The 27,337-nt window shown below is 42.2% G+C and overlaps 2 protein-coding genes across 4 annotated transcripts in view; both read right to left on the bottom strand.

Moving 5' to 3' along the window:
* Window positions 1-351: 351 nt before the first annotated feature.
* taok1b (TAO kinase 1b) lies at window positions 352-22,051 on the bottom strand. Of its 2 annotated transcripts, none has more exons than XM_070844281.1 (21): window positions 21,658-22,051; window positions 13,766-14,023; window positions 13,055-13,126; window positions 12,385-12,486; window positions 12,229-12,274; window positions 11,955-12,051; window positions 11,732-11,845; window positions 11,124-11,215; window positions 10,854-10,947; window positions 10,682-10,763; window positions 9,232-9,399; window positions 8,809-9,015; window positions 8,011-8,142; window positions 7,569-7,805; window positions 7,263-7,391; window positions 6,765-6,848; window positions 6,385-6,504; window positions 6,036-6,275; window positions 5,701-5,913; window positions 5,131-5,313; window positions 352-4,709 (listed from the first exon to the last, which is right to left on the bottom strand). In XM_070844281.1, the coding sequence occupies exons 2-21, from the start codon at window positions 13,895-13,897 to the stop codon at window positions 4,191-4,193; spliced, it is 3,063 nt and encodes a 1,020-aa protein (XP_070700382.1). In that variant the 5' UTR covers window positions 13,898-14,023; window positions 21,658-22,051; the 3' UTR covers window positions 352-4,190. The 2 variants fall into 2 exon arrangements, with proteins under 2 accessions (XP_070700382.1, XP_070700383.1); XM_070844282.1 differs by having other exon boundaries at window positions 21,917-22,051.
* Window positions 22,052-25,735: 3,684 nt separating this feature from the next.
* Window positions 25,736-27,337, bottom strand: part of smg6 (SMG6 nonsense mediated mRNA decay factor) — a 208,532-nt gene continuing 206,930 nt past the window's right edge. For both annotated transcript variants that reach the window (XM_070844280.1, XM_070844278.1), the window contains exons 17-19: window positions 26,922-27,184; window positions 26,681-26,762; window positions 25,736-26,567 (exon numbers count right to left, since the gene is read on the bottom strand). In XM_070844280.1, coding sequence (XP_070700381.1) covers window positions 26,437-26,567; window positions 26,681-26,762; window positions 26,922-27,184 — 476 coding nt within the window. In that variant the 3' untranslated portion in view covers window positions 25,736-26,436. The remainder of the gene's footprint in view (window positions 26,568-26,680; window positions 26,763-26,921; window positions 27,185-27,337) is intronic.

The raw sequence follows: 27,337 nt of genomic DNA, 5'->3' as shown, positions 1-27,337 counted from the left end.
TAAAGACAAACAAAAACGACACGCTCTCAGAACATGGCCTCAAAGGAAAAAGGATCAACATTTGATATTCATAATTTATCTGCATGTTTTACTGGCTGCTGTCTGCTTTAAGAAAATCCCCTGTGAGTCTGCAAAGGAGAGGTTACACAGTCTTTTTAGCTGAGCTTTAAACAAAAATGTAGCAGTACAATATCAATTAAACATTGCATTAAAATACCTGAGGCTTTTATAGCAAACAATGTAAGGTAAAATGACAAACATCATACATGAATTTAAAAAATAAAGACTAGTATTTTTATGTTTTAAATACTTTGACATGCTCCTCACACACAAAAACACCAAGGGACAAAAAAATATTAAAATTACTTTATTACAGATGATTCTTTATCCAGTAGCCCTCTTCCAACAAAAAATAGTAATTACAAACAAAATATTACATTTATCCCCTAAACTTTGTTTCTGAATTTCTTTTATACATTTTAAATCACTTTGTCATCTGTAAGGAATAGCTTTTCTCTTCTGCTATGCGACATTCAGCTTTTTGCACAATCTATACAATTTAATACAGTTTAATACAGGTCTCTGGACTACGGAGAATAAAACAGCAAGATCCACCAAATGACAGGAGAGATAAAGGGAATACTGATAAACAGACTGTACAGAGACGTAACCCTGCCTCCCGCCTACTTTCAGCCAATGGCAGCCGTCCCTCAGCACACTGAGGGGGATCACAGTACACTCTTTTAATCTGGTCAATCACTTGTGCAATCAGTGCAACTGATCCAGTTCAGAGTGACCAAGGTCTAAAGCTAGACTCTGACCCGACCGCCTCGCAAAACCCCCCCTGGGAGTTCTAGTAAACACAAGAGAAGGTCTAAAAATCTGCCACTGATTTGGCCCTCTGCAGACATCATCTGGAAAATAAAACAACCCTTTCTGGCATAAAAGGAAATCAAACACGACAGAAAAAGAGAGGTTGATAAAAGATGTTGGGTACAATGGCATACTGGCTGAAGAGAGAAGTGGGTGCACCCCATTCTGTTTTTTTTTTTCTTCTGTTTTCAGAACTGAGCCGAGAAAAACAACAGGATTATAAGTTCTGAGTGCAGGGTGGTGAGATTTAAAAAAGGCAAATACTTTAAGTGCAGAGTGAAAATGCTTTGTGTGTAACAAAAGAGGGCGCCTGTTTCATTAATCAGAAATAAAAGTCCAAATAAGATCAGTGGACCCAACGACACCTAAGAGTAACCCTTTGTAGATATCAAACAACAGATACATTTTCACTGTCTTGTGCAAGAATTCAGAGATCATTTCAGGTTGTGGAGTGGACTGGATATTATTGATGCAGCCAAATATTTTACAATTCAGTGTTTTTTTTTTCAGATTATTTGATAGACAATTCAATTTTTCTATGTTATTATAACCTTGAATTAAGTTTGAGTCTTCTAAAAACCATGAAAAACCTAAATAGACAGGTTCAGTCTTCTATAATGGGTATCATCGTAATGTCAGTAAAACATAGCCAGTGCTAGAGCAAAGGCTACACCTAACTAGGTTTCAAATTATGTGCAAAATCATCCTCATTCAGCATTAAACAAAATGTTGCCATTTACTCAAGGCAATCTGACCAACAGTTGTGTTGTTATGATTCACAACAGTATCTGTAACATGTTGCGGAACTCGCAGCTGCAAGTAAGACAGTGAAAACCCAGCGGCTGTGAATCGAACGTTCATTTGAATATCGCTGGTCTATCACCAGGTCACTGTGTCCGCATCACAACAAGTTAATTTGTCTTTGATTTGTCGATTAGATTTCCATATTTTCAAATTCAAAATATACAATATTAACAGGTTTCCTGTACATTCCTCCTCAAAAAAAAAAACATATAATGCATAATCTCTGCATTTCACAATAAGACTTCCACCTTTATCTCTATTTCTCAATAATCCTTCTTTTTATAGATTTATATAATAATACATTTATGTATATATATATGTATATATATATATATATTTTCTTCTTCTTCTTTACTTTCACTTGAAGAGCTCTTCCCAAATAGATCAGGGAGGAGGTGAAGACCACACCAGGCTCAGGAGGGGAGGAAGCGGGGTGGAGGGGGTGGGGAGATCAGTGGTCAAAACATTGGGGGGGGGGTCACCAGGGGTGAGACAGAGCGGGGTGTCAGACCGGGGAAGGTTGCAGGGGCATAGCAGCGGAGATCCCAGCATCACCACCCATCAACCCTTTGAGACATTCAGCAGTCACCAACCAGCAGAGGGCGACTCAAGCTCCTCTTCCTCGCTGCCTGTTTCACTTGAACTCTTAACGATTTGCTTCTCAAAATCCAAAACGCACAGTTGTCACCCCGACACGAATGCTGCTGTGCGTGTTGCTCATTTACAGCTAACTCAGCAGGCAACTGCCAGGTGCCTTATTTTACAAGAATTCGGATTTTTCATTTTTACACTTTCATGTCCCAATCCTATTTTCACAAAATGTACCCGTGTACATTCATGCATTCATCAGCCAAGTGTGCAAAGGGACATACTGTTTGACTGGGCAATATAAATCAATAACTTTTTCATGTATGTGTGTGTGTAAATATGTCTGATTAACATTTACTGTGGGTAAAGGCCTGTGCCAAAGTGCAAGTCATTGCCAAGTGATGACACCCCGTGGCGAGGCTCTACTTCAGTGTTCTCGAGGTAGGCCATTAGGCATGGTTCAGCTGGTCAGAGAACGTTGTTTGCAGTGAGTGCATAGCTTTCACCGACCAACACGGTGCCACATTAGACCAGGCAATTACTGCAAACAAGCGAAGAGTGAACACCGCTTTTGAAACTATTCAGGCAGACGGTTAGGTGCAGCTGAAGACCCATCCCTGTCATGAGGGGTGTGGACGAGCAGTGTTCCTCAGACTGGCCGTCCAACCGGCAGGAGCGAGTGAAGGGCAGAGGCCTGTGGAAACCCAAGAGCTGAGCCAATGAGGCCGAGCATGCACGAGAAATCACTCTCTTCCCTCCGTTGATCCAGAAACGCATGCATCTAACTTGGCCACATAGTATAAACTGAACTTCCGCCGACATTTCTGGCACAATCTCATTAAATACATAACAACATGTTGGCATGGGTAATTATGACAAATCTGACTCTGCACCCTTTCCTTTGGCATATCTGCAGCCCTGCTCACAGTACTGAGTAACTCCTAACTTCAGGGACTAAGAACCTGTGGTGTGTATGTGGCATTTAGGATTGACAGTATGCGTTTCTATATTTCAATAAAACGCTGCACCAGGTGATTTCCCACGTTACATTTCCTTTTAGGAAGGAATGAAAGATCGCATACTTTTAGCCATCCATGACACCTTAGCTGTCCCTGTGCTATTCTATAAAGACAGTGACTGGCACTCACTTACAACAACCTTCGTTCTTTCTCTTTTCATTTTCCCTCTAGACGTGACCGACATGTTGTGAAAATGTCTGCTCTGTAGTCATCGATCTGCAGCCAGACCCCTACATGACCTCCTGCCTTCTCATTCGTCTGTAACTGCACATTAACAATAATCTCATTGAACTTTTTAAATCAGTAAGATGTCTGTGCTTAAATCTTGAGCTGAGAGTGGTTTGAAGAAATATGCACAAGGATGAACTTTTGGATCTTACTCTAAAAATTGCACACTGAATGCACATTTTGTGCCACCACAACATCTGAAAGCATCAGATTTAACCCATATGTGTATAAAAAGCATACTTGAAACAAACGACTCTTGATAATAAACTCCATGGTAGATAATATGAATACACTACTTTGGGTCTATGGCAACAGAGGCTAACGTGGCAAACGAACACATAAAATAGCTCTGTGGGCTACAGTAAAAATGACACTATTGCACTGTGGCGTACTGTATATGGCCCTCAGTCACCTTGGATTAGTCTCAAGACTTTTGGGTTTCCACAGACTGCTGCCAGCAGTGCACTGATGTGAGAGAGCAGTGGTGATGGGAGAGGAACCGGGCAGGCGTAAACCCACTCTCAATACTGTGCAGTGTGTTAGACGCACTGTGGGGAATAACAACAAGTGTGTGTAAAGCATGTGTGGTGCATGCACGGTGTACAGTGTTATCACGGTGCACAAGAATTTAACTGTAAGACAATTATTGTGTTGCTTTTGAGTGTGTGTGTGTGTGTTCTAGGTGTATGACAGGTGGGATCCATTGGAGATCTGAGAGGTGATGCTGGTGCTCCTGCTCATGCCCTGTTCATTCCTCCCCCCTGATGACGTCCTCCTCATAGCCTGCGGGCTGTTCCTCACCCCTCCCGCACCTCCGCCACTCCCCCTCTGACTCCCTCCTCCAGGGTGGTGGAGGCTCCAAGGCGGTGGGCCCCCAGCCAGCATGGGGTGACCCCAGGGCTGCTGTGAGCTGGAGCCCCCCTGGTGGTGATGACTATGGTGGCCGCCTCCGCCACCTCCTCCGGGCCAGTGGCCTCCCCCCTGAGCCCCCTGGCCTCCTCCACCACCTCCTCCTCCTCCTCCTCCTCCCCCCCAGCCTCCCTGGGAATCGGGAGCCAAGTTAGTGAGCACCATGTTACTGAAGCCCAGCCGCATGGACTCCGAGTCAAAAGCCTCGATCTCGCGGGCCTGGCGTTCCAGCAGCGAGCGGATTCGCTCCAGGCGCTCGTTCTGTAGGGCAAGCATCTCCTCCTCAATCTGGGGAGACAAACACAGCGAACAAATGAGAGCAAAAGAAATGATTTGTGCACAAAGCAAATTCTGCCATTAGTCTGCTTTGAAAGGAAGAGTGATTCTTAAGTTCTTGGTTGAAAAAACTAAATAATTACATTCAACTAGATACTTTAATTATTCCTTCTATTCTTCTATTTTTTAATAACAAAGTATCATAATAAGAACACAAAAAGATGAACAACATACTCAAGGGAAAAGAAACCTTGGAAGGCCTGAATAGCCTTTAACTTTAAGATACAGTTTGGTGAGACACAGTCTGTGAATGTCAGCAAAAGGATACTGCCATGATCATAATTCAAAACACTGTGCCGTCTACTATTAGGGCCAAATGTATTGACACACACCGTGACACCGAACACAACACAGAGTCCAGGGCCTGTCTTACTTTCTGCTCCAGGAGAGCCCTCCGCAGAGAGACCCTCTGCTCCAGCTCCCTCCTCTCCTTGTCGTGCTGAGCGTCCGTTTGCATCTTGATCTTGCTCTGGTACGCGTTGAGCAGCTCCAGCTCCTGCTGCAGCTGCATCCTCAGAACCTGACACTCCCCCTCTTGAGCCTCGTCTAACCGCAGCTGAGGGCGGGCAAGCGAAGGAAAAAGACAGACATAAAAAGAGAAAGATACAAAATCTTTCTTAGTAAGCACCATGGTGTTTGTTGGAGTCAATACAGTAATATTGGATGCATTAATCCATTGAATCTTCATATACTTATATTTGAAAGCATTCATATGGGATCTTCTTTCAACAAACAAAGAAAAAATTTATGTATTTTTACATTTAAAAAACAGAAAATAGGCTTTCCCTAACTTGAGATTTTTAATGACTTTAGGGGACTTGATTTGTTAAGTTTAGTGACTTTACTTTGGACACGACAAATGCCGTAACGTACACATGGACCAAAACATGTTCTTTACACTAGAAGATAGTGTAGATTCCTTATCCCAACCTAAGGTACTCACAGCCTGGGTAGAGAGCATTTCGTTGATGGAGTGGTCGTACTGCTCTGCCAGGATGGCCAGCTTTCTGGTCTGCTCCTCCTTCAGCCTCTTGAGCACGGCCTTGTGATCAGACTTGGGCGTGGTCTCCAGAAGGTGGTTCCTGAGGGCCTTGTACTGCCTGGTCTGGGTTTTACAAGTCTCCTGGAACTGCTTCTTAATCTGAAGCTCCTTAGACTGAAGAAGACAGAGACAGAGAGGAAATGAAGGGAGCTTACCCGCTTTAAGTGTTGTGTGAGTTTGTGTGTGTGATTTGTAGAAGCGGTCCATTACAGAACTGCGTCCATAAGTTTATGTACCTTGAGGCTCTTGGGCTGCTGTCGGACCTCCATGACGTGCTTGCGCCTCAGCTCCCTCTCCCTCCTCTTATTGTATTCCAGCTGGTTTGTGAGCTCTGTCTGGTGCTGGGTCCGGATCAGCTCTGCCCGGGCCTTCTGGATAGTGCCTAGGTGTCTGAACTCCAGCTCCTGCATCGACTCGTGATGCCTGAGCAGCATGGCGTGCTCCAGGTCCTTCTGTGTCTGCCGTTTGTTCAGCTCCTGAAGAGGAGGCGAAAATGCTGAGTGACAGCTGCCAAATAAATAAAACCAGACAAAAAACAGGTAAGAGTGGGCGGTGGTGGCTGGTTCTCTCCGTGTGACTAAATACCTCTCTGGCCAGATCCTGCTCCACATTGTGTCTGGCAATGAGGATTCTGCGTTTGAACCGCCGACACTCTAGCTCCAGGTACTGCCTCTGTCTCCTCAGCAGGTTGGCCTCCTCCTCCGCCTGGGAATTGACACCACACGGCATTACAATGATTTACTGTAATGTATACCTCAGTACAACTGAAAGTGAGGCACATAAGCTCTCAAGAAGAATTGGGAAATAAGGTTTTGGGACACTGGGAAACTAACAAAATTTGATTTCCTGGCCAAGTAGTGACCCTGCTTAATGTCACAGATTCTATTGTCTGAATTTATTGTCAGGCCTGTGTAAAATCATCATTAGGTCTTGACAAGTGTAAATATTGTCTGAGAGATCCTGACCTGGAAGTGCTGGATGTTCTCTTTCTGCTTGGAGAGCCATTCCTGCTTCTCTTTCTTGGGAGTCGACTGGTTCTCGCTCAGCTCCTGCCATACAGGTGCACACACAGGTGTTGTTTAGCTTTGTCTCATTGTCATTGTCATTACTGGGCTTTAAAGATATTACAGTTTGTCAGCATTTAGCATAAGGATGTTTATAAATACAAAACAAATAGGGTGAGCATTTTTTTTCCTTCTTCCAGTTGTCCTGTTATTAAAGAACAGGACAAATTAATAATGACCTTCAAAGTCAGGCCCATCACAACCATATATGGACACAAATAGTACATATAGAAAAGCCTAGTCCGTTCTGCCTAATGACATTTTTTAAGCCTTTCACTGTAACAGTACGTTAGAGGTTTAACTCAACCACACACCCAAGGAGGGCCAAGTATATGTCTAATTATATTTAGTTTTGGATCATGGGCAAAATCGTCATAGGATGCGGTTTAAGTTTGTTACCTCTTTAAGCTGCTCCTTGCGTAGTTTATACTCCCTCTTCTGTGACTCCAGGAAACTGCTGAGCTCCTTCTTCTGCTGCACCTGGATGTGCTGCTGGAACTTCTTCTCATCGTTGGTAAATGTCTTCAGCTACACCAAACCAATGCATAGTGAGTAAAAGGCAAAAACGCACCTGCCTCAGTTGTAGGAACATGCTTTGAAAACAGTAGTAGCTCATTATTTAAGTGCAGACATGAAGTATACACAGTATGAGAATTAATTCATATTTAGAGTGTGTGTGTGTGTCCATTTTTTAAAACTACATACATCTTTGTCCAGGGCTGCCTGATGCTTTTTTAGCAGCTTCTCCATCTCCTGGGTGAAGTTGTTCCTCTGACTCTCCAGCTCCTTGTCCAGCCGCAGCCTGTGTTCATCCATCTCCCCTTTCAGCTTGTTCTCCAGAGCCATCAGGTGCTTCTGATGTTGTCGCCTCATGCGTTTGTATCCCGACATCTGCTCCCGCAGCTCTGAGTCCTGCTCATGTTCCTGCATCTCACGGGTCACCTGAAAAATGTGCATGCAGAATAAAATCAACATAGGATGAGCATGTACCGTACAAATGGACCAAAATGTGTCACAGTCAACAGTTTAAAATCCTTTTGTCAAACAAAGCACAAAATATCAGGTCCTTTCTGTTACACATCCACTTACAAGTGAAATCAGGAAAGATAGGTGAAATGGATGCACGAATAAGCAAGTGTGTTCTCACCAGTGATGCTGTGCGTATGGTGGCAAAGTGCTCTCTGTTACGGTAGTGCTTCCTTGGGGCCTGAGCAGGTGTTGGCTGAGGCTCAGGTTCACTGGTAGCTGCCTGCTCCGCGGAGAAACTCTCCTCTTCTTCCTGGAGACAAAAGGCAGCAGATTTAGCATATCTTTTTGTTATGGTAGTTTACAGTCCACATACACAAAAAGATGCATTAGGGACATGGGGCTTTTTCAGAAGTTAGCATCTCGAGCTTACTTGCATTAATATATAAACTGCACACCTGTGCAGACTGCCATGAAGGTGAGCGGAGTACAGTGAAGGAAGGAGATAACATTAGTTCTAAATACTTCTAATTCTGAAATGATTAGTCGGGAAAAACCTTAAAACTATCTTATTGCTGCTTTTCTCAGTTTCGCTTCACTCAATTTGAGAACAGCATCAGCTCTGGGAACTTTTTTGTCACCACTTGTGATAAAACTAAACAGTTAATCTGAAAAAAGTAATCAATAAATTCAATTAAAAAGGAGCTCCAGCAATTTAGTATTGGACTTGGATTGGATTAAGATTGAAAAAGAATGGGTTGTATGGGTCAAAACCACTGGATCTTATGTTTTCCATAATGCAATTCAACAGCATTTTTCATTAGACCTTCATTGAATGCCCCTGTCTTTCAAATAAAACATCCTAAATTTGCAATGCAGAGTTACAAAAGACATTAATATAAACTGATCTTCATGTGTAAAATCTGTGTGCCCCTTTAGTCGATAATGAAAATAATCCCGTCTGCGACACTCAACCCACTGGTTTGAGATGTATGACGGAGCTGTTGGACATGACTGTGTGGTCTCCCTCCATCAGGTCCAGCTCACTGCGGCTGTCCTGGGCCGCTTCGTTCAGACTGTTGACAGAGCTGCTCTGGGAGCTGGCGCTGATGGACATGCTGGGGATGGACTGATTACTGCCGACACTGTTCACCGTTCCTGTCCGACCTCCGCCTGGCTCCAGCTCCTGGAGACAGAGCGTAAAGAGCAAAGAGACAGACAGCAAGCAGAAGAAAGAGAGCCAGAGAGGAAACAGGAGAAAGACCAAGAGACACAGACAGACAGACATGCATACAAACCAATGCATGCTTGGTTATTTTCTCTGCACGGTGGAATGAGCCCCCCAAATCTTATTCTAGCACCTTTGCTTTAGTCTGATTTTAACATACAAACATCCACTTACCTCATCTCCATCCTGGGCTTCTGCTGTGGGTCCGTTGTGGGCCTCCTGAAGGAGGATCTTCTTCATCTTCCGGTACTGCAGGTTGTCTAGCTCTCGAACTGCATCCTTGGTCCTCTGAATAAGATCCATCAGCACGGAGTCTGGACGTTCACGCTGCAGAAACGCATGCTGGAGGGAGAGGGAGAGAAAAGACGGAACACCGTGAATAGAGAAGTCGCAGAAAAAGAAAAAAAAATGGCAAGATGGAATGACCTTGTGAAAAGCAGAATCAAAGTATTCTCAACATTAAAAATGCTCCTGAAGTGGACAGGCTTCAGAGCGACGTCTTTATGAAATGTACTCGTGGAGGTTTTTGTAAACATTTTTTACCATTAAACATGTTTTTGTGCCATAATCTGCACAAATTGCAAACATAATGGCAAATGTTCAACATCCCAAGACGGAACCCTCTCAGTTAGCTTAGAGTGCTAAATTAGTGCTAAAAGCCATTTGCTTCAGCAATCTGGTCAAAGCCCTGGATTTAACGAGGCGGTGGCTGGTTTGCACTACAGAGTGACAGGCCGGTATTAAAGACAGCTCACAATGTTACTCTGAGTGTCAGTGTGGGGTTTGGTGACAGCTGATTGAGGTGCAGACTGACGGCTTTGGATGAAAGATGCATCAGGTGTAATTTTTCAGAGGGAAAAAATAAGTGTGCAGACTCAACAAGGTTTTACAGTAAGTTAACGTAGCACACCAGGCACATACTGAATCTAGTGTGTGGTATACTTGTAGTATATGACTGGTCTGGTACATGTTGACAGCACTAATACAATATGCAGAATGAGGGGGCTTGTCTACGCTTATACAGCATATACAATATGCTACCTTACTAACAAAATATGACAATAAAACCCAGACTGAAACACAGAAATTTAATTTTAAGATTTTTCATGCACTAAGTGAAGTTGGGTCAGAAGTCCATTTGAAGACGATCACAGTTACAAAGAATATTGTAAAACTTATGTATTTACGAAAAAGTACTGTTTTGGAACTTGGCATTTGAAAAAGAAAGACACTGCAGCAGTGCTTCCGTACCCCGAGGACAACTTCCATTAGCAATAGTGAGTCCATTAGTGGTCTAAGTGACAGCTGCTCAGTTACTTAACGATGGTTGCAGAAGTCACATCTCTACAGTAATTACATCTGTGTTCTTTCTACAAAACCGCGCCGTGTGTGTGTGTCTGTGCATGTTCTGGTTGTGTGTGTGTGTGTGTGTGTGTGTGTGTGTAAGTGTGTGAATCTGGAAGTAGAGGATTAGTAAATCAAAATAGAAGCTTATGGGGGACAGAACAGAGCACAAACATCAGAGAGAGATTTATCACCAGAGGGCTTCGTCAGCTCCCATCTTAACACACTGACCCTGCTCTGTGTATCAGTGTCGTAGTGTACAGTATGTGTGAGCACTTACGCCCAGCATGTCGTCAGAGTGTGGTCTGTCCTGGGGGATTTTTTGAAGGCAAGAATCAATAAAGTTTCTAAAGTAATCCGTCCTGAAACAAAGATGACAAGTTAGAGGGTCAAAACAAAGCAGATAACCTTTAACAAAATGGGTGTGTGTGTATTTGTGTGTGGCACCTCACCATTCACTAGATTGCAGTGTGGGGCTCTCATTCTGCGCTATGTGGTATAAGGCACTCATTGCATTCATGTTAAACAAGGGAGGCTTCCTCTCCGCTGGAACAGAAATGAGTCAGTAAGTATTCCTTCTTATTACATTACAGATTTTATCACACGTGTGATTAAAAGGTTCAAGATCCAGATAAAAGTTTGTCTTCTCAAAAGACTGTAACTGAGAATATTTAACACACACAACAAATTGATAAGCACGACACATACATGCTGTCACCTACCTAACTCTATACAAGTGATCCCTAAGGACCAGATATCCACCTTCCCATCATACTGGCCCTCATCCATAGCTAGAATCACCTCTGGGGCCATCCTGGAAGTGGAGGAGAGAGATCCAGTGGGGGTGGGAAATAGAGATGGAAAAAACATGTTACAAGTACAAGAGATGGCTTTCATGGATACCCAGTCACACTCACCTCTTAGAATGTGAAAAAAATATAAAAACAATGCCTTTGTTTTACTATAAATCTCCTAAACTGAAGGGCACTGTATTTATTGGAATAAAATAACGGTGTTTTTCATGACTCACCTAAGTATTTTCTGAGCTGCATAAATAATACTAAAAAAGCAGACTGTATCCTCCTGAAGACGATGGCTGATTCCTGAGCACACATTGTCCCCAACAATCACAGCAGCAAAGCATTTGAATACATTAGCAAGCAGCTTTTACTTGCTTGTGTGCGTGTGTGTATGCAAATACTTTTTACAGTCAAATCCATTTCATGAAGCAGCGCTTCTTTAAGCATAATTAGCGACTGTTCATAAAGTCAACAGTTTGGTTAGCTCAACATGTAGCGCGCACACACGCACAGATAATACTTTCACTCACCAATATGGCGTTCCCACAAAGGAGTTGGCAGGTGAGGCAATAGAAGCAGAGCCAAAGTCTGCCAGTTTGACCTGCCCAGGCTCAGTCAGCAGAATGTTACCTGCCTTTACATCCCTGAGAAAAAGAAAAGCATATATGTGCAGAGGGTATAGTGTTTACAGAGGCTCCATTAAAAAAACAAAAACAACAACCAAACAAACATCATATAAATTCAACGAATTACCTGTGGATCATATTGTGGGAATGAAGGTAGGCCAGCCCCTGCAGAGCACCATGTGTAATGGCAGCGATCTCTACTTCTTGTAAAGGTTTTTTATGAACTGAGGGAGGAAAAACAGTTTGAGCAGGAATAAACAAACATGATGAAGACACGTCAATGTCCATATTATCTTTTCTTTGAGATGAGATCTCTCGTGGAAGGGTCAAACCAGTTTTTAACCCCCCTCACAACCCCCCCCCCCCCCCCCCCCCCAAAAAAAAAACAAACACCTGCTCACCTTCTAGCAGATCAGAGGCTGAGCCGAGACAGTACTCCATCACCAGCTAGGAAGAAGAGATTAAGTCAAGAATGACCATGTATAGACATATAGGTCATTACACGATGAAGGAAAGAGATTATCCTCCAATTCTTTGCATGTAAACAGGTGACTTACCCATGCTGTGTGCTCACGGAGGTAACAACCTTTGTATTCTATACTGTTGGGATGCCGGATCCGTCGGAGAAACTTCACCTCCTTTATAATGTCCTGCCATTTCTGTTAAAGAAAGCAGGGACTTAAAATAAAACAAGCAATTCATTGCTCGACTTTCTGCACTAAATGAGAGTGTGTGTGTGTGTGTGTGTGCAGAAGATTGCCTTTCAGTGGAAATAGGGGTAAGGTGGTTCTCTTCACAGATTATGTCTAATCTGATTATAGCTAATCTGAAATCATGAGCAGAGTGAACTGTATCTGGGACGACAACAGTGAAAGTGAGCACACAGAGGTGACCTTGTTAAGAAAAAGGTTTTCAGATGATTTTAAACCAGAATCACACAACATTAATACAACATAAACGATGGCTTCCTTTTTAGCTACAATAGTCTGCGGCAGTGCTGCGGAGTAAACACTTGTTGGTTCTCTAAACTGCCCTTCTTGAGGCCTGTTTCTTCATTCTCCACATTGGTCAAACAAGGCCAAACTACTGCTGAATAAGCCGTGTTTCACTGATCACAAGCACAGGCATAAAGAGTTAATGCTGACTGAAGTGAAATAGTTGCTACTGTGTAAAAATGTTTATGGTCAACTGAACTCTTAAATAAATATATAATCAATCCTGTCTCACCTCATTAGACTGTTTTCCACTGTAGGACATCTTTTTAATTGCCACCACCTCATTGGTGCGCACATCCCGTGCCTGGGGAACACAAATTGTCAGTAACATACGTTGGTAGAACACATTTCAAAGCATAATATACAGTAGATCCAAATCTCTGTACATTTTCTGTCATCAAGGATGTGGTTTTTCAAGACCTCTTCATCTCTTTTTAACCACACTGTGCACAGTGTTCAAGAACAAAAGTCAGATCAGAAAGCTAGAGTGAGTCACATCACTCTGCTCTACCTTGGTGCTACTAAACTCCATCATTGGCTGGTAAAAATAACTTTGTTCAGATAATTTCTCTTCTTTATTGAGGTTCAAACTGCTTCACTTGTGAAAATTGCGAGACAAACTCTGGCACATTTTAAGACCACTAAAACATAAAACATCCGTATAAGCTGGATTTGATTCGGTTGCTAACTTTAATTGGCTTTGACTTACTGTATTATTCGCAGGAATGACTACAACATTGAATAAAATATCAAGACAAACTTGGATCACAAAATTGATCACTTTAACTCCACCATGGGACCATGTAGAATCTATACTTACTCAATAAAGTTAAATCAGAACTGACAGTCTTCCTATATATAACAATCATACCCCTGATCAACATCTATCATTTCTGTCATGTTCAAGTGCATTTCTCTTTTGCATGAGCTACAGTTTACGTACAAAGTAGACAGCGCCAAAGCTGCCATGGCCAATCTCTCGGAGGTCAGAGAATAGCTTCTCTGGGTCTTCTTTGAAGAAAAGCTCAGCCACATCAGGATCCTTCAGGCTCCCTGCCCTTACAGAGGAGGGCATCCTGGTTAATGTAGTCCCTTATCACCCACGCAAAGGGGATGGGACTATCTGGGTGCTGAGCTACGCCAAAGCAGCTGAAGATTCATCTGCAGTAATGGATGGCCTATGGAACCAGCTCATGGGCACCTAAAAGGACAGAGGGGTTGAAGGAAAGACACAGAGAGAAAGACAGAGCTGTTAGCGTGATGTGAGTTTGAAGGTACCAGTGAGAAAAATCGATGGCCAGACTTTGAAAGGAGAAGAGCAAATCTCAGCAGTACTTTGATCTTGCAATACAAATCCAAACCTAAAACATGATTAGACTCAAGTCACCACAACTCCAGCCACAACACACACAAAAGGTACATTACAAGAGGAGGTAAAAATAAAATGCTGTGATGCGTAGCACGGGAAAAGGCCACTAGGCTCCAGATGTCCAGTCCAGACTTTGGCCGGACTGGAGCCAGCCTGTAATTTTTTACTACAGTGATTTCATGTAATCAGGAGCAAAATTTGGCAAACATTTAAAAACGTATTTGGCCGCATTATGTTCCCATTTTTCATTAGACCACTTCTGAATTCACGTTGTATTGTGCATGAGAGGGTTTTCATTTTGTAACAAGGAAAACGATAAATGCTAACTTCTGTAAGTCCTGTATCAACATCCTATGTTCATTACACAACCATCCCTTATAATGACTTGCACATAAGTGTCCCTCTCACGCGGATAACAACTGGTAAAAGACGTGCACAGGATTCCCCGGAGGCTTACTGGCTCAACAGTGCACAAACAAAGTTTATTTCGTAAAGGTCAAGTGCTGACCCTAATATAATCCACTAATTGCAGAGTCATCACAAGTGCATCAATTCAGATTACTTCAGCAATTACTGTAGATCTGTAAGATACTGGAATGAATGGACAATGCAAATATCACAGCTCAAGGATCGATTTCATGTCCACTGCTATGAAGTTGCCTACAGTAATGAGGGGTGAGCTGCATCTGATGATCAATTAGGAGACCTGGGATTTGATTTTACTATGTACTCTAAACCGATTGCTTCGGTTAAGCTCTAGTTTATCCGTGTAACATGCATAAAAGATTCGTATTGTGCATGTGTGCACATGCAAAGTCATTACTGGTGCAAGTTCACATGGATAAAAATAAGTTACTAACTTCTAAAAGGTCTTTATACTGTAAACACAGTAACAATGAAGAGACAGTTATCATATGTACTGCATTGTGTAAGTGACACTGCTCTCAGTACATGTGCTGTTTGTTAGTGCTTTGTTTAAAAAGGTTTTGACTGTGCTGCATCAGCTTTTTTGAGTTACAATAATTACTGAAATCATTTTGGGGTTGCGACTTTTACGGTCCCAGGCCTATAAGTGGTTACATAATTGCAGACCCACAGTATCCTTTCCTCTCAGAATATGCACTTATATACACCTTTTGGGCAAAGATACATCATGACCTTGAGAGAAAACTTGTATTATTTGTCTCACACTGCATTCGGCAGCTCAGTGCCCAGTGTAGCCAGCTGGTTACTGGCCAGCTTCACTATGATAGTTGAGAATCAAAGGCCTTGGTCAAGACCACCTCACAACATGGCGAATCTATACAAAGTCACACATAAAGTACTTCATCTACACTTTGTCCACCAGCAATATGCAGCCTCAAAGAATTACTCCACCTTCTCCAGACAAATTTTTCCCCAATCTAAACTGGTCAACACCCAAAAAAACACCAACCATATATCATTACAGAAAAGTTCAGAGGGAAAACTGCTGGTGCCTTTTTTAGTTTATCTTTGGATCAGCGCCACCGTTAACCTAGCCTGCTAGAGTTATCAATATAGCCTGCTGTACCAAAACCACACTGCTGGCTGAATGTCACAAGGTTTGTCCTGCTGAAAAAGCTTTCCATCTGACAGAGGAAAAAAAAAAAAAAAAGAGTGAATCTCTTTCACCAAGACACACACAGCCCTCAAAGACAACATGTATCTTAATGGGGGGAGGCTAAAAACTACTGCTGCTGGGGACAAATGTTCGTAACATGAACAGAGATACAGTTTTTTATGTTGGATTCTAGTGAACAGAGAGTTGTTCACATTTTGCCTGATTCATCAGTCCTAATTCTTTATAGTAGCATTGTAATATATATTGCTTGACTGATAAAATTGTCTAAATCAACACCAGACTTTAAGCTATAAAAGGTAAATGGGACATTATAGTATATCTAACACGCTCCTGTGTGTGTGTATGCATGTGGGTGAAAGAGAGAGACTTGATGGTGAATGTACAATGGGTTCAGGTTTTGGTCATTTGTGTGAAAGGCAGACAGAGTTAGAAGTAGTGTTGACAAAATGAATAAATGATTAATTTCCTAGCACAGACAATACTGACTGTCTCACCCCCAGAACAGCAAAATATTCTGACAAAGCAGCAGCAACAACAAAACAGTGTTATTAATACTCTGCTGTCAAAGCTTTCTGTACTGTTTTTAAGAATGCCGAAGACTTTTCCCCACCAACATGTGATTGCACTTCCTCATGAATACTTTGCTTGATTCAGCACAAACTCATTTCACTCATGGCAACAGTGTGAGACCATAAAATCACAAGCATACTGTACGCAATGCTGGTTCTTCTTATACACAGAATCATCATTTGATCAAAATAAAACATGACACCTAAGTACAATGAACAGATGAAATTACTGAGATTACTGCTAGCCTCTTTATAACAGTGAGATAATTAATTCCTCTTAATTAAAGCTGCATTCATTTAAAAAAAGTGCCCCTTGTCTCATAAGGGTTGTGCTAATTGTTGCAAGGAAATTGCCAAATTAATTTTGTTGTTGAAATAGTAATGTTCCTTCCTTGTAAACGGGCTTTGTATCAGAAAACTATACCTGGTGTAAAATCACATTGTTTTGTTTTCTTAATAAATCCTGCCAACGTGAATCTTGAAAGCCTCAGAGCACTCATTTCATTGTTGTTACCAAATACATTATATCTTAGTAGACCTTTTTCACAACAGACAGCATTTAATAATGTAATTATTTACACCTTTTGTTCTAAAAAGGATCTATTCACTCAGATTTTTCCCCTAGACATGCATTGACCCTGTAATAACTGTAATGACCCAGAAACCATTATTAAATAACCAGGAAAAGAATAAAAGAATCCCTGTCAATCACCTTATTTAAAATTCAAAACAGACAAATGCACTGGTACCATGAATGTTTTTTAAAAATTGTTTTGGCCTTTTTCTGGGCTCTTTATTAGAGTGCGATAGTGGCAGAGAGGAATCGAGAGAAAGATGAGGAAGGACATGCAGCAAAGGGGCGACTGAGGCGCCCCAAAGGTACCATGAATATGTTAACACAGCCATGACTACTGGGATAACTGACTATCTTGATTATTCTTGCTTCCACAGGGATATTTTCTTTTAGAAAAGTTTGTTAGTTTTTCTTACTTATTATCAATATTTCTTTTTATGGGTTTCAGTGACCAAAACCAGTTTACACAATCCATTGGTGGCTCAGTGGACTGGACTGTGCGGCCTGGGGACCTTTGTAGCATCAGAGAAAGGACCACACTTGAAGAAGAAAACTGTATTTAGAAGCATCTTGGTTCCTTAATTTGATTTCCTGTTCAAAGTGGATAATTCAATGGCACAAACATGGGGAGGGAGGGAGGGAGCGATAACTCAAAAGCATAACCAACTGAAAAATCAGTTAAAGTAGGAACAGCAGTCTTTCTCATCACAGGACAGAAAAGGTAGTTGTTTGAAATGCGTGATAGTTTTATTGGCTCTACGTTTTGTTAAGAAAAAAAATAGTAAAACACTACTGTAAAGTCACAAAATATTTATCATTATATACAGTCCATAGACTCCCTGTCCACTTTATTTACTCTAAGAAGAAGTAAACTGGACTAGACTTAAGTTGGACTGTATGACTGTTGTACATTTGTAATAGACTAGATAAATCAAAGTGTGAGAATAAAAATAAAAATACAATCAGGTATTTATTTCTCTCTCTCTCTCTCTCTCTCACACACACACACACACACACACACACACACACACACACACACACACACACACACACAGTCACAAGACCGAATCTGGCGGAGATGGACTTGACTGCAGGACGTGCATGCACACGCGTTATCGCAAAGAACAGTGTTTTCAACAAATGCACCGAAAGTTGTTTTGCTTTATGGCTCGAGAAAATGGATTCTCTCTTGCTGTATTATCTGAATTGATTTCCTCTACACTGTAAAATCACCAAGAAGCCTAATGAAGAGGCAAGCAATACACAAAGCTGAGTAGCAAGTGGAGTCACAAGGGATGAGAGAGAGAGAGAGATGGAGAGGGATAATAAATAATCAAATAGTTTATTGATCTCGATAGTGAAATTCTCTTAGCTGCACAGGGTCAGCTACAGTGGAGCAATCCTGCGGTCTGCTGGTTTAGCATTTCAGGAAAGGCTCATCCCTCCCAAAACATCCCTCCATCACAGTTCCTTTGCATTTTTGTTGTTTAAAACACAAGAACTATATATTGCAACAGCAATTACCATCATTCATCAGAAAGATAACCCTTTTGCTTTGTACTTAATACCATCTTAATTCAGCCATTACACTGCAATTACATGTTATCATTCCTCCAAAACTCCATAGACTTGCAGCCACAACAATAAACAGATTGTCAGATTCAATTACTCAGAGCTCCTACACATCCGTACACCTACATCAGTGTTTTTCGGTATTCCGGCTGATTATGCCTCCTCTGTGCACACTGTGCTTGATTGACACCTCCCTGACTCCTGGTTTTGTCGCACCTGCTAAGACGGGACAACCTACACTGTTAGGATTCTTTGAGGTTCATGGAGTTGACCTGAACGAAGCTTCAACCTTACATGTCAACGTGAAAAGAAATCTCATCCACCAGAATAGGTGTGCAGGTCCTTTAAAGTGCTCCTATGGAACAGTGGGACCTCAGTAGTCATTTTGACTTGCTTTAATTCACACACACACGCACGCGCACACACACTCACCCTTGTCCTTCAGTATGATGCTAAATGCTAAATAATTCAAAGCAAGAATGCACTGAGCTGATACACCTTATTAAATGATTGAGCATCAGCCAGATGTAACTGGTCCACATGATATCCATATTATAAGGGGGTGCCCATGCTCCTGCTTCCCCGACTGATTACAGATTGTGGCTTTCACTGAGTAAAAAGAATGAAAGCTCTCCAGCTACCCAACAACAACAACACATCCCAATTTGTGGTGCCATAGAGATGATGGGGACAGAGAAGACAAACGGAGTGACCAAACACTAAGAGGATTTGACCCATCCCATTTCACTCTCAGAAGTCCATTTACACTCTTCCTGTTGGGATAAATGTCATGAACACCAACAACATACCAAGTTTCCTCTCAACAATGGACACTTGGATAAAAAGAAGACAATGACCCTATGGCACCTTCAGTGTAGGCCCCAAAATACCCAGGTTTACAGAGTCACCACTGGATATACGAGTAACTTGAGACAGAATCATTTAAACAGTATACAACTCAAATTAATCTTCAAAAGCATGTACAATTTGAGACTGAACCTGATGGAGATCAAGTGATTCAAATCTTAATATGCATCCTACATTTTCTGTGACTACTGTGGTTATTTTTCATTGTTTGCACAGCATGTCCTGTCCATCACCTGAAATGTTTTTCGGATGTGTCCATCCTTTCCCCTTTTCTTCTTGCTCTCAGTCTGACTCATCAAATGCTATTGGTTTCCAGCTGTTCACCATTCAGCACCAAAGACCTTGGGCAGATACTTATGAACTCCCTTTAAAAGGAAGAGGACTACAGCTTGATTATCTCACTTTTTCTAATTGCCATGTCTCTGAAGATGCCACTGTCATGCAGACAAGTCAACACAGATACAACTTGAGGATCACTGAGATTTGATAGAACATTTATTTTGCCAGCTAAAAAAATTGATTAAATGACAAAATCATTGTAGCATAACACTCGGTTAGTTAAATAAAGGTCCATGCAATGCCCTTCATAAGTACATTAAATGTTTCAAATCACTAACAAATAAAGGTATGGTGATGGTACTGCAGTGGTCCACATTGTGGAACCAGCACTTGTTCTGCAGTGGCTGACTATCACTGACTGACTCGGATGTACACTTTAGCAAGCAGGTCAGGCTTTGCTCCAGTGTCTAATCCATTTTTCCTGGGAGACACTTAAATCCATTATGCAGTGCGCCCATATCCAGCACCCCCTGATATAATACTGACACACAAGAAAACACAACTTTGCAAAAGCTTCTCCTGCATGGAGATGTTCACAGTCAATAACAGCTGCGTACCTCTAGTCATCAGCTAGCAGCAAGTCCGTGAAAGTAAAGCAGGGGAGCAGTTCCAGCCTGTGAATGCACTGCTGTTCTGACAACCACGCAGAGACATAAATGAACAAATGGCAGGTGTGCAGATCATCGCTGGCTACAGAAAACACAGAAAAAGCAAGGACAAAGCAGCCTGGCAGAAATGTGTGATAACAGAGAAGGAGGACAAGTCGTACCTGCCTTTCAGATCCAGCCCATAGTCTGCATTTATAACGTGGACAGTCTGTTCACCACGGTTAGAGACACCAACAAAGACAGCTGGACTGCTCATGCTGCAGTGCTCATTTGACAAACCGAGCCAGTCTACACATGAAACATGAAGCATGTGTAGGTGTTTGGGCACAGCAGCCATCAAACCTTAGACATCAAATTTGACAGATGACTCCAACAGAGCGCAACGTCCTGGTTATATGTCACAACACTGAGGTTATGCGTGATTTAACATATTCAAAGTGTTATGTTAAACCCCTTGTGTAGCTGACCCACTGTGTCATGTGCAAGTTAACGTTAAGCGGCGAAGTCACAGATAAGCCGAGCAGAAGAGTAGCTTGCTGAGTGATCACCAGTGTTACGCAATATCGACACAGAAAACTGAGGAATGCGACTCACGTCAGTGCACAAAAACAGCCATCAGCGGCAGATGGATGCGAGCTCTGCTTGTCGCTTACACAATGATAATCACAATGATTTGTCAGACTCCACTGGCTAACGCTGCTTGTAAACACAATGCCAGGACATTTACGTGCGACAGACACGCAAAGCGGCTTGACCAATGTCACCTACCGTCACTCGGCTAGCTATTCAGGCTCCAAGTGACTCATGGTGTCTCTTACACACAAGCAAACTTCCAAAACAGGCACATCCAAAGCCGAGTTTCACTTAACGTACAGCCACAGTGGACAAAAACAAAAACGAGGGAGTGGCACTGCTTGCAACGATAGTTGCATAAAGCGGATTAGCAAGCTAACGCAGCTAGCTAACGCTTCTTGGGTAAAGCAATCTGTTACCATTATTTACAACAAACCAAACCACTCACCGTTTAGCTCGCTAGCCCCGCTCGCGTACATTTATATTATTTGCTCATGTTTCATTGGCATTCAAAACAAACACCCTTGTCCTAACAAAGCATGACTGAAGTTGCCCAATAGGGCTGACTAAAATCTGTCGATGCGACAGAGCAGACAAGTTGTGACAGCAACTTTTGGTTAGCTGGCGAGTGGCTACCAATCTAGTTGGCTAGCTAGCAAGCTAACCTGTGTTGAAATCAAGCCCCACTGCAGCATGTAGCATTGGAGAACAAATATACCCATCGTTCGTTAGCAGAAAGCTAAAGTAAGCGACATACTCACCTGGTCTAAATGAATCCACACAGGTTGACAAGTGGGCTATAAGCGGCTGATTAATCCAGTCGCCCTGAACACGGCAGCCAGTGGCTGACGCTAAATCTCAGACGAGGCAATGCAGTCCACAGAAATCAAAGTGTGAATTCGCTAGCTAGTAAGTTAGCAATGCTAATTCGCTAATCTAACCGCACAAATGCCCTACCCGATACAGACGGTCACGCCGACTGCAATTCTAGCTGGCTAAATTGCTCGCTGTAGCACTAACCTCTGTTTTTCTTATGTATACAGGCCGGCAGCTATAATAATTTCTACCAACGTGAGGCAGGAGACCGAGCTAACGACTGTCAAGCGTTAACTGTCACAGCGAACTGTGAGGCAGGCAGGCTACTGGCCAACTAGCTAGCTGCTAACGTCAGGCAGCAGCTAGCAAAGTTTCTCTCTTGATAGGCAGTTCCCTAAAAATGGCGGCGAGGAGAATCACCTCCCTTCCATCCTGGAGGAACCGAGGAGCGAATGAATCGAAAAGCACAGAGTCGGAGCAGCACAGCAAACATTAACAGAGGAGGAGAGTACACGTGTGACAGTTTTTGGAGAGTCTTGTTGTTGCTGCCCAGCTGTATCCTACAGGGTAAATGTTGCCCCCTCCCTAATCTCAGAGTTTGGTACTGCTGTGCCATCTGCAAGCATAGGTGTGTTTGTGTGGTCTGGATGGGCAAAGCCATACACATGATCACTGTCAACACATCATTAGTCCATTTGATCGCAGGGCCTGTGCAAGGTACTGGTTTATTTGCCCCCTGTGTGTGTGTGTGTGTTTGCCCTTATGCACTTTCAGTCACTGAGCTCCTAACCTGATTAACAGTTTCAGTCTTAATCTGGCCTTGACTATAAATAGCTTGTGGTTAGTCAAAACACTGTACATACATACATATGTATGTAAATCATTTACATTTGGCTGTTTTGCACTGAAATATAATTCCAATACTTTGATTAGATTAGATCCTCTGGTAGACATGGCAGTGATATGACTATTTGGTATAACACTAATTAATATGAAGTTTGAATTAACAACTGGACAAGTGCAGATGCCAGATGATGCCTTACACAATTTCAGAGGGGCTCGACACCTTAACACACCAGTTCCCAAACACATATTGGCATAAGTACATGTCTGCGCTACAGATGTTTCCATCTCTGAAGCTGTCACTTTTTCATCATGTTATGTTTACATCAGACTGAAGCCTGTTTATTCTATAGTCACAGAAATTAAGCTGTTCTAGTTCTCGCATGAAATATCGCAGAGGATTACACATGTAGGTGTAATCTGTATCAAGAAAATATAGGATGTGTGCAATGTGCATGGCAGCAGAGAGGTTAAAGATGGGCATTCCACAACAGGCTGCAGGCTGGAAAACCAATCAGCTCGCAGAGCGGGGCTCAGAGGGCTTTGATTGGTTGCTTGGTAGCCCTGTTGTCATGATGATGGGAATCAGGTCCTGCCTGTGTGGTCTGTATCTAGGCACAGTAGTATACTGAAGCAAATGATATGGATGGATAGGCTGCAGAACTTTCTGTTCCTGACACACACACACAGGCACATACATACATACATATATATCCCACTAAAGCATGACCACAGATATTTAATCAAACTAAAAATGAACATATTTGTGATGACTGTCTATAGCTGAAGAGGCATCAATAGCTGCTTGTTATAGAAGAGTGAGTTTTATCATTTGACAGTGAATAGTAGGAAGCCTCAAGATATTAATCTTATGAGGTTGATACTTAAATTGCGCCCAATGACTGTGGCTCTTCATTAACATTGGGACTTTGCAATGTTTCCATACATCAGCTTCAAGAATATAAATTCAGGACTGAACCAGAGTGAGTCAGTCTTTCGAGACATGCCTAGATAATGGTCATGGCCATGAAAATTGATGTACTTCACCTATTTATTAAGATCTCTGTACTGAAGTGCTACAACCAAAACTGGCTCGTCGGTTCATCACTCCCGTCTGTATCATCTTTAACTACCACACGAGGGCACACAAGCAAAAGGTTTTGGCCTGCCAGTGATTTAGTAATAACTTTCTGCAGATTATTCGGTTAAGTGTAATCTGCATTTTGTTGTTTCTTGTAATAACTCTGGTTAACTGGGCGCATTATTGAATACTGTTACATTTTATTGTGTCAACATTTGCACGTGCTAAATGATTCTGTTTTCTGTAATTCATCTCTCACAAGCATTTCAACTCCGTGCAAGTCTTTTGTTTACAATCCAGTTTTTCATTTATGGATCTAAATGTACAGTCACATATTAGACCTTCATATATTCAGTGAATATACAAAGTAGTGAAAGTGTTTTGATGATCTGGCTCTGTATGTTTCAGTCTATGGTGTCTACTTTAAGGTTTAAGAAACTGAATACGAATGTTAAAGGATGTCTTTTTGTGTGCAACACAAGTGCCTCTTCCCAGCAGACATCCTGACAGGTCATAGAAACGACTGATGGCTGATTTCCATTTAGCTGCTTTAGTTTCAGGGTCCTGGTGTTGTGCATACTGGCTGAACGCCACACTGTCGTAGCTTACTGGGCTGCTTGAATGTAACAGTGTAACTGTGAATGCTGTTAGTAACACCTGTGCCTTTAGTGTTAAAATATCTGTGGTGAAAAAGACCTATTCTTACAATATCCTCACATTATTCAGTTGCACATTAATGAGGTAAAAGACAATGCCTTCAAAACATTTTAATGATGGAAGATGAAAAAGTAATTTGTATGAAACTGATTATGCATTTAGTACTTCAACACTACAACACTGCAGCAATGCCACTTAACACAGAGGATTGCATTGAACACTACAGTAGTACCAGAACAGAGGGGCTGAAAAATCTATAGACCAGTTCACAAACACAGAAACATCAACAGCTGATGAAAGTTGTACAAGCCTAGCTGAAAAAACACAGCACAAATAGAAAGCAAGGTAGCCACTTTCACATACAGCGTTGTTTTAAATCCATAGGATCAAACTGTGATTTGTGTATGATGGGACATAACAGAGGAGGTGTGTACATTAGGCTACATCTATTTGAGCATCCAGAGTCTGAAATGCACACAGAGACAAAAACTGACAGAACTCAGAATCTCCCCCAAAGCAATGCAGAGCAAGCAAACACAAATACCACCTTTGTGTTAAACGTTTGTTGACGATGTATCGGCGAAGTGTGCTTGAACTTAGTGGAAATTTTACAGGCTGTGATTTATAGTGGTATGCTTCATGTATTTTATTTCAACCAAGAGGATAGTGTAAGGGATAAAAGTGGACGTGTGACCCTGAAAAGAAGACAAAGTCGCACTCTGACGAGGAAAAATGGTATTGTTGATTAAAAACACTTGATGAAAAAGTAAACTGCTGTGGGTGTATGAACAGAAAAGCACAAAAATGATGAGTGTAAAGATAGTAAAGGAAGAAAATAGAGAGAGCAATGGTACTCGATAATAAAGTAGGTGCAAAGCCACTAAACCACTTACTACCTTTGTGGCTGTCTCAAGCAGGTCTGGGTCAAACGCTATTTGCAAAGTTTTGTTCCATATTGTTTTTAGCGATAGATGGGAAAAATTTTGCTCTAAAGGACAAAATCCCACAAAGTTATTCAATTAGCATCATTTTCTCGAGTTGGATACTCCCTACAGACTAGCTCTCACACATTTGTTGCACAGTTCAGACACAAAGTATTTACAAATACATTTGTACCCAGATCTGATTTTTTTTTTTTTTAAAAAGAACGTTAAAAGAATGGATTCAATGGTTTATCTTTTTTTTTGAGGAAAATGTTGCAGGTGCTTAATATCAGAGTCCACAAAATGAAGAAATGGTCTCCAAGACGGAAACAAAACTTTTTACACATACAAGCTCAAAAACAAATAAAATCAACAGGAAAATAAATAATATGCAATGTTTTTTGATGTCTTTTTGAAAACAGGTTCTTACAATACCCAAACTTAGCGTTAGCATCAAGCTAGAGGAACAACCAAGTTACAAACAGGCTTCAGGCACTTCCTGGGTTAGCAGGACACACCACACCTGCATGAGATTCCTTGGAGGTGCTGAGGTTGTGTGAGGGGGGTCTTGATTAACCCCTCACTACCCTTAAACACATTTTACTGTCTTCACAAAGACCCTCTAGCTGTGCTTCTCTCCACCTACATATCTCTCTCAGCTCTGCTGCAGAGGCCAAAGCAGTCTATATGACTGGGCCCTCGGAGAAGTGTGGAAGTGCCATTTATGGCCTCCATTACTGCTGTCTTTAATCAATTAAATGACCATAAACACCATCTCTCTCTCTGCCTCGCTCTATTATTAGCCTCAAATTTTAATACTGCTTGCAGAGTTCACTCACTAACTAGGAGCAGAGGCTTGAGGCTGGACCGGACACCTACAAATTAAATCACTCCATTTTTTACTTGCTCGCTCCCTTCCAGTCCAGCCTTCCCGAGACTTATCAAGTCTCCCTGTCTCTGTATGAGGAAGCTCGCTGATCTTAACACATACATACACACACACACCTCATCACAAGGGGGAAAAAGCTCATTGAACCCACCCAGCTCTCACTACATTTGCTTGGATTTCATAAGCGGTTCTTCGCTTTCTTTACCATTTCCTCTCCCCTGCCATCTCCTCATCTTCTTCATCTTCCTCTGCTTAAGTGTGTCTTCTCTCCTGGCTGAGTGGGCAAGCAGGCTTCAGCAGTTGGGCTCCTTTGATTCCAGCTTAGCCTGGTTCAGCCTACTTTGGCCCAGCTGAGGAAAGCGGGGATGTCTCGAACTGGGACGTTGCGGGTCAAAGCTTTGACACGCAGGTTACGGTCGTCTGTAAGGAGAACCACCTCCCTCTGGAGCTTCACCGTCCCATCTGGGTGTGGGGGAGAGAGAGAAGAGTAGTAAGAGATAAACTCAGAAGACTTTACTCATAAAATTAGGCAAAGTGTTTGCATGACAGAACGGATGACAGTCTGTGTTACATACTTCTCTGATCAGGCATGAGGTCTTTTGCCTTGTCTTTGCAGTAGTGGAGACAGGAGGACAGAATCACATCATCATTGTTGCCCTGAGGGGGAACAGAAAATCAAGTCACTGAAAAATAGTACAAACATTTGATGTAAACAATAATGTTCCAGTCTTGTTTCATTGAAAAATCTAAAACCAAATAACCAAAAGGTAATAAAATATAACAACAGCTTCAGGGTACATTTATGTGGAGTCTCACCTGTTGTCCAGAAGTGTCTTCACTGCGGAAGGCAATAGACTCAAGCTCACTGCCTCTGCTCGTCAGGGCTCTGAGGCACGGCTCCTTGGCTTCGAATCCTTTCTCAAGAAAAGCCACTGCCAGCCGGGCCTTCTCCTGCACGGCCCGCACGTGGGCCGCATTAACATTATGGCTGCCGCGACTGCCAGTGCTGCGTCCTCCTGAGCCCACTCCTCCACCAAAGTTGTCCTGGCCTTTAGCTAAGCCATCTAACTCGGTAATAACTGAGAGGGAGAGAACAGACATCACACCATGAGAATACATAAACAAAGATTTAGATCAGACATTCTTATTGTTTTAAACATGTCTCAACACCACATTTTAATCCTCCTTCATCCTGCATACTCATCCTTTAATTTCTTTCCTCTTTTCTGTCT

This window comes from Pempheris klunzingeri, chromosome 14 (genome assembly GCF_042242105.1).
Source record: "Pempheris klunzingeri isolate RE-2024b chromosome 14, fPemKlu1.hap1, whole genome shotgun sequence".
NCBI classification, from domain to species: Eukaryota; Metazoa; Chordata; class Actinopteri; order Acropomatiformes; family Pempheridae; genus Pempheris; species Pempheris klunzingeri.
The sequence above is the reverse complement of the archived record's forward strand: the minus strand, read 5'-3'. Positions and strand labels throughout refer to the sequence as shown.